The sequence below is a fragment of the Coffea eugenioides genome, chromosome 2 (genome assembly GCF_003713205.1).
Source record: "Coffea eugenioides isolate CCC68of chromosome 2, Ceug_1.0, whole genome shotgun sequence".
NCBI classification, from domain to species: domain Eukaryota; kingdom Viridiplantae; phylum Streptophyta; class Magnoliopsida; order Gentianales; family Rubiaceae; genus Coffea; species Coffea eugenioides.
The window spans coordinates 14227494-14241581 of record NC_040036.1 but is presented as its reverse complement, the minus strand read 5'-3'; the positions used below and the strand labels follow the sequence as shown (position 1 = coordinate 14241581).

Sequence of the window (14088 nt, the reverse complement as noted above, 5' to 3'; positions counted from 1 at the left end):
TATATATTACAAATCTTATCATCTTCCTTTGTTGTTCTCGTACATACATTTATTGTGATAGTACTTACATTATATGGTGCAATTGATTAACTGTAATTGCAAAGCGGCCCTTGTTTATTCTACAGCAACCCAAATAAATTAGGAGAAGATATATGGACCAATACAAGTTGGCTCAATTAATAAAAAGTATAATTTTGAAAAAAGCTTACTAGCCAACAAATATAACCATTCATGTCGCAGTACTTTGGCACCTTGAACGGCAGCTCAACATTGTCCGGAACATACATGCCGTGTTCAACAAAGCTACAATGGGCATTCGTTACTTTCAAATTTCAATGCATTGAAAATTGCCTACTGCAGTGCAGAATCTCGCGAAGTTATTAACCATCATGGAGTATATCTGCTTAAACTTATTGCCTGAGTTCATCACGCGGCTGTATCTTTAGTACAGGCATCAACTTGACTGATAGTTTCTTAGAGGTGTAAAACTATGTGTTGATTCTTGAGCTTTGCTAGAAATGGGGATTTTTAGGTGGGTACTCATAATCAAATAGTGATATGCAAATTTTTCTTTTATCAATTGGCAACACCTATACGATGTTATGCTATGAGGGGAACTTAACTGGGTTATATAAAGGGTTAGAGGAAAGACAGATTCATTTAGATCAAAAGGGTGCTCTGGCACACTAATTAATCAAAGGTATGCTTCGGCACTAGACATGTCAACGGATCGAGTTCGGGTCAGAATTGAATGTTCCAGATCCGAACTTATTAATTTATACTTGTTCTGGATTCGATCCGTATACTCGATGGGTCTTACACTTGATCTCCCCGAATCCAAATCCGATCGAGTCCGAATACGGGTCTGGTATATCCTATCCAAAATTATATATTAATATTTGTATATGTTTTATAACTATTTATTCATTTAAATGGGTCTGAGTAGGATGCAAGTCGGAATTCAATATTCCAAACCATTGACAAGCCTATCCAGCACACTCTTTAACATTTTTAATTGCAGGATGCAAGATTTGAACTCACAACCCACATCCAATAATGGGTCCCCTTTGGTGGCGAACTTGCTAAAAACAAGTTGGTTTGGTTGGATGTTCAGTTTGGTCTTGTTAGACTGGTGCCGAAAGGTTGAAGGCTACTTGCTAATGGCCTACTTGTCGGTACTTCTCTCTAACACTTGGCTAATTTTACTAGTAATTCGGTGTTAAATGATGTAGTGGATGAACTACCCGCTTTTATCTTCCGGCTCTTTCTAAACTCAGATAGTCAGAATCATTGCTTTGCATGCATCAAAACACTAGCTAATTACTGCCACTATCGAATTCAACTGTATGACAATTGCATGTCAGATCAACCATCCATCCAAGTGAAAATTGTGCATGGTCGTTTGTATACATGTGGCCTCCAAATTTTTGTAGGAGTATTAGTAATGTCTTAGAAGGCAAGTTTTACATTTATTAGATAAGCTTTTAAGGACAAGTGGAATAATGCAACATTTCATCAATAGCAATTAGCAGTGTCTTTCAAGTCTTATCATCATGATGCGAATTGAAGCCTTGAAAATAATAGGAGGCATTGTAGCCTTGATAATGTCATAAAGGACAACAAATTAATGTTATCCTTCTCTCTTTGATCTTGGCGTCAATGGCGTGTGACCATTTCCAGTTATAGTCTGAAAATGACCTCAGTTTTGTTTTTGCTACTAACAGGAGCCGCGCTTAGAAGTTACGTGGAAAATTAAACAACCAAGTTTCTCTTATTTCGGGTAAATAGACAAATTAGGAGAGGAACGTGTAACACAATGTTTAGCTTTGCCCAGAAAAAAAAAAAAAAAAAAGGAAACACGATATTCAGCTTCATATGTGTATGTGATTGTTAACGAAGTTGTCAAATTTGATTGAAACTTGGCAACTAGGATTGTTTCACTCTTCTACGCGTCATGGACTTATGAAGACCATCATAATTGACTTCCTTGTGCTCAACAAAAATTTAGGAGCACGGGATTTAGACGTAAAGACTCGTTAAGAAGATATAGGACTCTAATTGACAGAAGTCACAATAAGTACGTAGTAGCAGAGTACTTAAGGGTGTTTTAGGCATATAATGATTTTATTATTGATATATTAGGTGATATATATATATATATATTGTAATACATAATAGATAATGCTACTAGTGTCTTGCGACAAGAGATGTGAACTTTGGAGTAGTTTAGTCGAACATCAAGTTGTTTAGAGGGGAGGGATGGGTTGGTGGTTTGAAAGGAAGGGATGTAAGTGAGAAATTTCAGATTCGGGTGTTCCCATTTATATTATAAATTTTTTTTTTTTTTAAAAAAAAAGTCATTTTGGGGCTAGCTCTTTTCATCATCGACTGTATTATATTAATGATATAGATTCAAGCAGACTTTGACTTACCAACGTTGCTTATGGTAAACAAATAAGCCAAATTTGTTTAAATGGCAATTTAACTTGTGAAAAATGTAAAAGGACGAGTTTAGTAATGAAACGTTGTATTTGACAGTCAATTATTAAAGGGACTGAGGAGAAATAATTGAAGGGAGTCGAAGAATGCAATCATCTTGTGCAATCCCTCATTGCCCAGCATTTTTTTTTGGTATTAAAACACCCAATTTCACAAATAAATTATTAAAAAATATTAATTTGTTAGTTGTAGTCGTGCAAATCTTCGTTATCTCGTAAAGCATAAAAATATATTCCAAGTTTGAGAGTTCACATTTCACATGACAATTAAGAAATAGAACTACATTTGACTATTATGTTTAATCATCCGCTAAATTTTACTTCAAATCCTTAATTATAGACGCAGTCCCACCTTAGTCCTTACATTTTAATTTTTGAACAATTTATTCCCTAAAGTATGAAATTCTTCCCATTTTAGTTTTGAACAATTTACCCGTAAAATATAAAATCTATCCATAGAATTATCAAAACTAACAGAGTAGCAGGTAAGTATTGCTCAAAATTTAAAGTGGAGACTAAAGTAAAATAGATTTCATGGTTTAGACGGTAAGGTATCTAAAAATTGAATCTTAAGTATTAAAGTGGAATATATTTCATACTTTATGGGGTAAAGAATTCAAAATTGAAATTTAAGAGAATGCATCTATAATTTACGACTGTAAAGTAGAATTTACACTTCAGTCATCCTTCAAACGTAGTACTTGTGCTTAAGAAGTTATGGTGAGACAATCTATGTGCAAGTTTCCATTAGTGTCATTCTTGGTACAAGTGGCACAATTTCATTGGAAGGTTTTTAATTAATGGCCACGCAAATGATGAAAGATAAGAGCAGTAGCCGGTATAGTGTAGTTTACTGTTTCCATGTGTTTCCTCTACCTAAAGCCATCTTTGTCTACCTAACCTGCATGGTCACGGATGACTATGTGTCTCGATTGTCACACGCCATCCAATTTTTTTCCAAAAATTCATTAGATGTGATGTTTACTTTTTTTTAATCAAAAATTTTCTTATACATAAGAGAGAATGCCCAATTATTTGAGCCTTCTGGTCATTTGGTTCTTCTTAGTGCTTTTGTTTCGGTAAGCTCTTCTTGCATTTTCTTATTTTGAAGCTAAAGAAGTAATTGACATATATTTTATGTTTAACTCTTTTATTTGCATGTTTGAGGAATCAGATTTGCTGGGATATTTTACCCTTTTTCAGTTTTTCCTTTTTGCGATTTTTATGTAAATCAGCCAAATTGTTTTCTTTTGTTACGTTCTTATGTTTGATTTCTACCAAATTGCTCTATAAATTGATTCTTTTATTTATTTATTTTTGTAGATGAGTTGATGTTTTTATGATTTTGAGATGACTATGCCTACTGTTTTCTTTCTCTCCTTGTTTTTTTTAATCCTTCATTTATTAGTTGTTGTTTCAGTTTGAACCACCTACTTGCCTGTAGGTAAGAAATAGATCGGTGCAAGAATTGCAACTCACCTTCTTTGCTCGATTTTTGTCAAGCATAAGTCTCTACCTCTCTTCTGAAATTCTTTCTATAATTTTTTTTCCAACTAGAAATTACTTTGCTTGAATGTATTTTGCTCTAGGCATCATAGAATGTCTTCAAATGGTAGGTCTAGCTCTCAATGGAAAAAAAAAAAAGTAGTTCTTATTAACGGACGAAAAAAGTAGCTCTGGTAAGCTCGCAATTTCTTCAGCCATCATAGAAATTGATGCAAATTTCTTTTTATTTTTTATAAATTGTGGATAGACGTTTTTGTATTTTCCTTATGAGTGCTACAAATTTTGGCCAAGAATATACTAGATATCTTTTTTCCCCCTCAATTGCAGTTTTTTTACAAGTTATAATCGACAAGGATTCTGAAAGGAGTCGGATTTTTTTCTATTTCATAACATCATGAGTTGAACATTCAACTCAGTACATTTTTTAAATTTGATTTTTCATTTTTAACAATTATACAAAATTTTCAATTTGAAACAGATACAAAATTTGCTTCTGTATTCAATCCTTTGAGGTGAGGAATATGTGAGCCCAACCAATGGTAGTACTATTTTTCTGAATTATATTCTTTTTTATTTTTTAACATGGGCTGTTACCTTTTTTCCGCCTTTTTTTCTTGGAGATATTTTAGAAGAAGCACTTTATTTTATTTTCTAAGTTTCTCTGAACAACCATAACTTATTGTTGAATGTTTAACGAATATCTATCTCCAAATGTTAAATGGCACCTATCAAGAATGCAAAAAGTTAATCTAAAATTTTTATTCTAACTTCTAACAAATCGGAATAGTTTTGGCCATTTTCATCATTGGATTATACACATTGTTCTTTTTACTTTTAAACACTAACTACATTATCAACTCCAAAATTATAAAACTATTTATACGCTAAATGTAAAAATAGAAGGTCAGAAACAATTCATTGTATTTTCTCAAAAATATGATTGTAATTAAATGCTTTTGAGTAGGCACAGCAAATCTCAACTAGTTTCATAGAAGTTGTTCAAAGACCAAGCACAACTTGCCAAATGGATGACCAATTCTTCCAACTTAGTTGACTCTAATTCTAACTTCAATGAGCCAAAAAAATAAAAATAAAAATAAAAAACAAAGGATCGCCTTTTTTTCGGCATTTTATCAAACACTTAATAGGCTCAATAATTTGTCATCTCAATTATGTTAACAACAATATAGAATAGAAACCATGAGTACGAAACCACATCCACATTAACACAAAATTAACTTAAACAAGATATAACAGTTGATTTTTATAAAAATTACAACTTCATGAGACAATATATATGCAAGTCTATTCCGTTTGCATATATATTCTATATTTTCTAAACAATAATAATATATAAAATCCAAGATAATAACAAAACCATCATCTTGTAGTTGAGGACTACAAGATCCTCAACTCTCACTACAGTTTTTATATCATATTTTCCTTCCGGAATCTAAAGCACTGTATCCTAATTTTGAATCCTATCTTTTTTTTTTTTTTGAATCCTTTCTCAGATATGATGGTGTAAAAAAAATGGTTAAAATGGTAGTATTTAGTTATTAGTAAATCATTAAATGCATATGATGTGGAGAGAGTTAAAGTGTTCAATTCTAATTGGAGCTGTTTTATTGGTCATTGATCAACTATTAGGCAACCACCAGCCCAAGGCTGGTGCCTACCACCAAAGCATTAAAACTCGGTGACCCTTGCCTCACACTAATTTGTCATAATTAAACGTGGTCTTGTTTAAAAAATCCAGACGGGTACGTAGTGCATCCGTTTGGTCCGGTGGTGGTTCAGTCCCTTCCGGATTATTCTTGGATCTCTTTAGGGTCCTCCCCCTCCCCTACAGTGTAGGAAGCTATCGTATCCGAAAAAAAAAAAAAAAAAAAAGAACAACTATTAGGCTTGCCCACTAGTTGGTCATTGACCAAGATAAAGCTTGCCGTTTGGGTTTCATGTACTTTCACATTTCTTGGGAAAGTGTTTATTTGATTGGTTCACCTAGAACATTGTGTAGGTATTATGCAATTCCTGATATTGAAACCTTCCCTCGAGTTTTTATGAATAGGAGATTAACAAGTTCGGGTTTTGTCTTGAACCAGAAAGGGACATGGAGTTATGGACTATGGAGGCTTCAAGCTACTCCTCGTTGCCTTCACTTCTTTCCTTGCTCATTCTTCTGCTGGTCACCATACAGGCTGGTTCAGTTCAAATTCATGATGGTTTTGTCCAATGCCTTGCATCACAAAACTCAAGCTCAATATCTGACATTATTTACACCCCAGAAAACTCATCATATCTGTCCATTTTGCAATCCTCAGCGCAGAATTTGCGATCCGCATCAATCTCATCCTCAGAGCCAGCTTACATTCTTACACCATGTGTTGAATCCCAGATTCAGGCAGCAATTTATTGTGCCAAGAAACTGGGCATTCAAATTCGAGTCCGAAGTGGTGGACATGACTATGAAGGTCTTTCTTACATTTCAAGAATCCCATTTGTCATTGTGGATCTCAGAAACCTCAGCTCGATATCTGTTGACACAGAAAACTATGCTGCATGGGTTCAAGCTGGTGCAACTTTGGGCGAACTCTATCACAGGGTTGCTGAAAAAAGTAGGAGACTAGCTGTTGTCGGCGGTACTTGTCACACGGTAGGTGTGGGAGGGCACTTCAGTGGAGGAGGATACAGCATGATGTCGCGCAAATTCGGGATGGCTGTTGATCACATCATTGATGCCAAAATCATTGATGTTAATGGTCAAATTTTGGATAGAAACTCCATGGGAGAGGATCTCTTTTGGGCCATTAGAGGCGGTGGAGGAGCAAGTTTTGGGATTATTGTTGCATGGAAAATAAGCCTAGTTTCGGTTCCAGAAAATGTGACAATTTTTAACGTAACCAAGACAATGGATCAAAATGCAATTGAGCTAGTACACAAGTGGCAATACATTGCTGACAAGATTGATCCAAACCTATCAATCAGGCTTGAATTTAATGCTGTATCTTCTCCCCAAGATGGAAACAGAACGATCAGAGTATCGTTTCTTGCTTTATTTCTTGGCGGAGTTGATGATCTCCTTTATTTGATGCAGCAAAGCTTCCGCGAGATGGGCTTGGTAAAAGAAGATTGCAGCGAGATGAGCTGGATTGAGTCCACACTCTTCTTTGCATCATTACCCAGAGACGAATCCATTGATGTTCTTCTAAGCAGGACTCCAGTGTATAGGCTGTACTTCAAGGGGAAATCCGACTTTGTTAGGCATCCCATTTCAGTAAATGGTCTAAAAGGAATGCTCCAAAGAATTTTGGAAGAAGATAGTACTAATGCATATCGTTCGCTACAGTTCAGTCCTTATGGAGGAAGGCTGAGTGAAATCTTAGAATCTGCGACATCTTTCCCTCATAGAGGAGGGAATGTTTACATCATTCACTATTGGGCTGCCTGGAGTAGAGAATACAATAATGCAGAAAATACGAGAGAAATGAAGTGGATCAGAAGGATTTACAAATACATGGATCCCTATGTTTCAAAGTCCCCAAGAGCTGCCTATTTGAACTACAGGGATCTTGATTTGGGAGTCAACAATATTGATGGCATCACAAGCTATGAAAAAGCAAGCATTTGGGGAACTAAGTATTTGAAGCAAAATTTTGACAGATTGATGGAGGTAAAGACTATGGTGGATCCAGGAGATTTCTTTAAGAACGAGCAAAGCATTCCACCATTATCAGAAGGTAGAAAGGAGATTAGCAATTACGCGTCATCCAATCCTTGGCAGTCCAAAGGAAAAAAGGAAATAAAAAGTTGGTAATTAATCGCAGAACATGAAGATTATACACTTGAATTTGCTGGATAATGAACAATTATGTATTAGAATTTAAATAAATGGGCTCCAGACCTCGAAATTGATTGAAGTTGCAACTTGTATCTCGTCACCAGTCCAATCATTGCTAGGAGCACGCTCCTGTAGATTTTATTAAATTCAAGCCCATACTGGCTGCTCCTGCTCTTTATTCAGATTTTGTCTGCTGCTTCTAGAAAGCTAGTAAATTCAGTACTCCTGCGGATTTCCATAATGTTTATTGTTTTCATATGGAGGCATAGCACAAACTATCCAACACAGGCAAACCTCTGTTGAATTACGCAGAGAAGGGAATTTAAAAAAAAAATAATCTGGCTATAGGACACCCATATATGGATTCAGCGCACGCTCGTGAGAACGAAATTTAAGTGCATGTTTCCTCCTAAATTCATAACAAATTTGTTATGAATGGAATTTTCAGGAATCGAGGCACCGAATAGATTTATTTGTTAAATTATGTGGGCGGCGTTTAGAGTTTAGTCTTTTCCGAATCATGTATTTTGGCATTTTGGGTTTATTGAGTTACGAATCCCGTATGTTGAAATTTCATCAATTTAGTCCTTAGTTTTTGAGTATCAATTCAAATTTGCCATTAAAGTTTCTCGACCAACCAAATTGGTCCTTTCATACCACCCTTAAGTTTCATGTAAACACTTAATTTGGCCTACAAAACTTCGTGAAGTATGGAATATACAGTAAGATATCCACATAATGCACTCGAATAAGTATGTAATGATTGCAAATCAATACTACCACATAGCACTATGAAATATGGACCGTACAATGCTAAATTCGGGTTACAAAGCTTTGTGAAGTATGGAATCTAAATGCAATAAGATGTCAACGTAATGCACTTAAGTAACTATGTAATGATTCCAAATTACTACACCCACATTGCATCATAAAGGTATATAAAGCCTTGCTTCAAATGATATAGGGTAAAATACAAGAAACTCCCTTGTGATTTCGCGAGAAGACACCTTACCCCCTATCATTTAGTAATCTTCACATAAACACCCTAAACTTCATAACTAAAGTGAAAATTGACTTGTAACCGGACATCTAACCTAGTGACGATCGGTATTCACAATATCCTTCAAAAGAGGAAAAAACAAAAAAAAAAAGTCATACTTTCATCTCAACTCAATGCGTGGACTAGTTTTATTGGCTGGAATAAATGCAACTGATATCCTTGAAATTTTCAACTCAATACGTGCAGCAGCTTTAATAGAGCTAGTTTAGTTCCTGCCAAACCTTATCTTGGTTCTGATCCTGATTCAATCTTCTCCCTAAAGGTTGCCTTCGAGCCTCTACTTCTGAGTCCGGTAGTTCACCTTGTGAGAGGATTCGGCAGTAGTAGAAGAAGAGTAGCTGTAGCTACGGGACTCCACCTCCAAGCGTGGAGAACAAATGCCATATATTGAGTTGAGATATATGGTTCTTGGTTGCTGAAATATTAGTTGTCACTGCTAAAATCGTGACACAAGATGTTGAGGTAAGGTATATTTAGATTAGTAGTCAATAAAGAAAGCAGCAGCACACGTTGGCTGCTTTGTTATATACTACTACTACTTGTTAATCACACCAGGAGCGGATCAAGTCATTGTCTCTCTGACTTTAATCCTTCTTCAAGTGCAACCAGCATCTGAGAAGATCCAACTTTTGCGAAATTGATCTTCAATCTCTTTCTGCGGTGTTGTTTTCCATGGAAGTGCGCAAATCAACCATACAAGCCGAAGTCCAAAAGAAACGAACCCAAATGACGAAGGATATAGGGAACGCGCTTTTACTTTTACTGTGTTGATTGTCTAAACTGGACAAAGAGATTTTCTGCTCTACCATGGCATTGTCGGAAAAAACCCCGCTAAAGGAAGAGTTACCATGAAAAAACTGTAGCAAAACCAAAACCATTATCAGGGAGTCCGTGGTATGGTCCAGACAGAGTTCTATACTTAGGCCCCTTTTCCGGCTCACCGCCATCTTACCTCACCGGAGAATTCCTGGTGATTACGGGTGGGATACAGCCAGCCTCTCAGCTGATCCCGAGACATTTGCCAAGAACCGTGAGCTAGAAGTTATTCATTCAGGATGGGCTATACTTGGAGCACTTGGTTGTGTTTTTCCTGAGGAGAAACACAACCAGTTGTGTTTTTACTTGGAGCACTTGCTTCTCCAAACTTCAGTGAAGGTGGGCTTGATTATTTAGGTTACCCAAGCTTAATTCATGCACAGAGTATTTTAGCCATCTGGGTTTCACAAGTCGGCTTAATGGGGGCTGCGGAGGGCTACAGAATTGCCGGAGGACCACTTGGGAGGTGACTGATCCTATTTATCCTGAGGGAGCTTTGGTCCTCTTGGATTGGCAGATGATCCTAAGGTTTTTGCTGAGCTTAAAGTCAAGGAAATCAAGAATGGTAGGTTGGCTATGTTTTCCATGTTTGGTTTCTTTGTTCAAGCTATTGTAACTGGAAAAGGACCTTTGGAGAACCTAGCTGATCACCTTGCTGATCCATGAAAGTGGTTGAAAGTTGATATCTAGAATATAAAGTTAGACGAGGGTTAGACGAGGGTATTCGACTTGCTACTGGTAACTCAGCCGGTTTAAAAGGTAATTTCCACTTTAGTTATGAAATTTAGGATGTTTATGTGGAGGTTTTTAAACAATAGGGGGGTAAGGTGTCTTTTCGCGAAATCACAAGGGGGTTCCTTGTATTTTACCCAATGATATATGAGTTACAAGCCTATGTACACCAAAATCATATCACCTTAGCATCATGATGTGAACGTTAAATCAGTATATTGGTTGCTGCCTTACTGGTCATATCCATGATGTCTTGACTTTAAAAATTTGGAAGTTCTTTGGTATTTGTAAAATTTGATAAAAGAATATCGGGACAAGACTTGATTGTTAAACTTTGGATTAATGCCAAGGCCACAATTTGAATTCTAAAATGATTTTGAGCCTTTAAAAAATTTGTGTTGATAAATTGAGGACTAAAATGAATACATGGAAATAGTTCAAGAACCTTCAAAGTAATTTACTGTTAACTAGTTGAACTTGCATGGCTGGAAATTAAGAAGTAGAAAAGGGAAAGAAAGATTTTAACCAAAATCTTTAAATTTTGGAATCTTATCTTTAACTAATATATCAAGGTCTCTTTGACTCATTGTAACTCTTTTATTCTCTTTCATACATATAAGGTGATCGCGACGACGGTTTGTTTATGCATCCTAGTACACACTTGAAAGTATGTTTGCAAAAAAGTAATGAGCACATTTACCATCAAAATTGAAATGACATTGGATACACAATTATGGATTGAATATTGATTTTTATATACAATGAGAGTAGCATGCAATTACAGTAAAACCTCTATAAATTAATAATATTGGGACCATATAAATTCTATTAATTTAAAGAGGTATTAATTAATTGATAAATTAATAATTTATTAATTTTTAGAGTGCACTGACAATTCAAAGAAACACTCATATAATCAACTAAACTTTTCTTCTATTTTATAAAAATATGAATAATTCTATTAATAGAAGAAGGCTAAAATCTAAGGAATATAAACCAATCCATATCTACCTAATTTGCAAGTATAATTTAATTCTATTAATGTTTTCAATGTAAGTATGTAAGTAACTGATATTATTTTTATCATTTAGGAATATTAATTCTACTTTATTAAATATATACAATAAATCATATTAACAATATTATGTATATAAATGATAAGACACTTTTCTGATAATAAACAAACACAAAGTCTTCTTACATTTCTTATTGTTAAGGTATAACTTTTCATCTAAAAGGTATACATAAAGGGATAATTTCAGAAACCTACCTTGAGGTTTTTAATAATTTTACTTAGTACCCTTAAAGTTTTAAAAATTACACATACCTCCCTTGAATTTACCACTTGGGTAACAAAAACTATTCAATGGTCAAAATTTTGAATGAATAACCCATATTGCCCTCATGAAATTGTGAAGTTCATTTTACCTTCTTATAAAATTCTATAAAAAATATATATAAAATATGCACAAAATCTCAAACCCACTTTCAACCCTCATCTCTACTATTTTAAAACTTTCATATTCCTATATCTCAAATTAGTACTATTATCATCATGACTACCGCTACCATCAGTCCTTAAATTCTAAGATCTCAATATAAGTTACAAAAGAAAAAAAGTCAGTGCTGTTAAACTTAAAAAATTTCACTAACTGTGTTAATATAACATCTCATCCCTCAAATATTGGAGTACCAATTCATGACCGTTATATTTAAATCTTCAACTTACATCTTCTTCTATTCATCTTTAGATCTTTCAAACCAAACTAAAATTAATTTGTAATAGGTTAAAATTATGTTTAGAACATAATTAGTTATTCTATAAGTGACCTTGTTTTTTTTTTCATTAAATATTTAATTGTGTGGTGCATTCCTATGCACAAGATTAGGAGCGTATTATTTAATTGCATCAAAAATATTAATATATTAAGGTTATTATGGTCATGTTATAGGGTCAAAGGAGGTAAGTGTAATATTGAAAATCTCAAAGGTACTAGATGAAATTGTTAGAAACCTCGAGGGAGGTTTTTGAAATTATCCCATTCATAAATCAATCATAACTAATCAAATGTGTGAAGTATTATGTGAGCATAGTAGAGAGAACCCCACATGCACTCAAAAATAATTGCAACAATGGGTTTCTGATAGGAAAATATGATATTAATTTTAGTGAATTATTAATTTATAATATAAATGGGACCATAGAGTTATGTAAGATTTTCAAAAAAAATTTTGTTATCTTATTATTTTATCAAATTATTAATTTAGTTCGCTAGCCCAAGTCGAGACCAAAAAATTATTATTCAATAGAGGTTATTAATTTATTGAGTATTAATTTATAGAGATTTTACTGTAATACAAATTTATCTGTACATGTCATGTTGTGAACTAGCATAGCATAATAATTAAAATCACTGAGTCTCATTTTATAGTAGATAGACACTCAATTTGTTTGGATAGATTGTTATTTGTCAAAAATTATTTTATATTTCTAACAACCTTTTTATTTTTCAATTAAGTCTATACCACAAATATATTATATCACAAAAAATTACTACATTGTTCCAAATGAACTCCTTTATATCCAAATACACTCGTACTTCCCCATATCAAGCACTAGATATTAATTGGTTCTCCCTTTGAGAAGACCTGCCCAACTAAGATCTGGACATTTGTTGGGCATTTAAGAATGGTATCTAATGATATGACAGTCACTTATTGAAGAATTTAGTATAAAGCATATTATGTAATCGATGGGGTTACAAATTCTCAAAAGGTTAATCTACTATAGCATAATATTCAAAATAAAAAAAATTATATCCAAAAGAATAGGCATCAACTTACTGCAATCTATCTAATCTAGGCGTTCTAAATTGTGCTTGTCATCCTTTCTTAGATTTAAAAGCATCAATAATAGAATCTGTATCAATACTTCTAGCAATATTTTTTTCTCCATAACTTATCAAGGAACTTGCAAAAAGTCATCTCCATTTTTGTTTCGCCACGAAGTCTTAATGAATTTGATTGCAAAGAATGTGCATTCCGTAGTTATAGTAGACACAGGAAGATTAAACGAAAGAATAGTTTACTGATTTTCTTTGCTTTGGTAAACCTTTGCAATTTCCACCTGAGCGACTAATACTGAAACCGTAAGAATTTCATAAATCTAAGTACCTATTACATCAAAAAAAATTCTAAAAATCTTGAAGGAGCACCTGTAGTTTCGCGGGTTTTTGAGAAGGTATTGCATGTTACATATGCTCTGCAGTCTACATGACAGTGAAGAAAGATTTTTCCTACTCCCTTATGCCCTTTCAATTTTTTGTTACTACCTAATTAATTGCCTAGCTAGTTAATAGAAACCGTAACCAAATATGAATGCACACAATTGAAGCATAATCATAACAATTATACTTTTGAATTAATAAAACTTTTGGTATATGTCCACTTGTGTAAAAAAAAATGGAGATTTATTTCGAAAATCATGCATCAAGCATCTAAATCCTCTGCGACCCTCCTCGCACTCATCTCTTTGATGCTTCGGTTCAGATCACTTACACTTTTCCTTCCCATAATATGAGAAAAATTAATCCATACTTATTACTTATTAGGTTTATATATTAACGAATTTTTCG

The 14088-nt window shown here is 34.1% G+C and overlaps 1 protein-coding gene and 1 pseudogene across 1 annotated transcript; both read left to right on the top strand.

Moving 5' to 3' along the window:
- On the top strand, positions 1 to 9229 carry LOC113757045 (berberine bridge enzyme-like 24; the record flags this gene model as incomplete). Its single annotated transcript, XM_027300457.1, has 3 exons — positions 1 to 30; positions 6205 to 7744; positions 9168 to 9229. Coding segments are annotated over 3 exons (1632 nt in total), but the record flags the coding sequence as incomplete, so codon positions are not given.
- A 130-nt stretch (positions 9230 to 9359) lies between these two features.
- Positions 9360 to 10387, top strand: LOC113757036 (annotated as a pseudogene).
- Positions 10388 to 14088: the final 3701 nt, after the last annotated feature.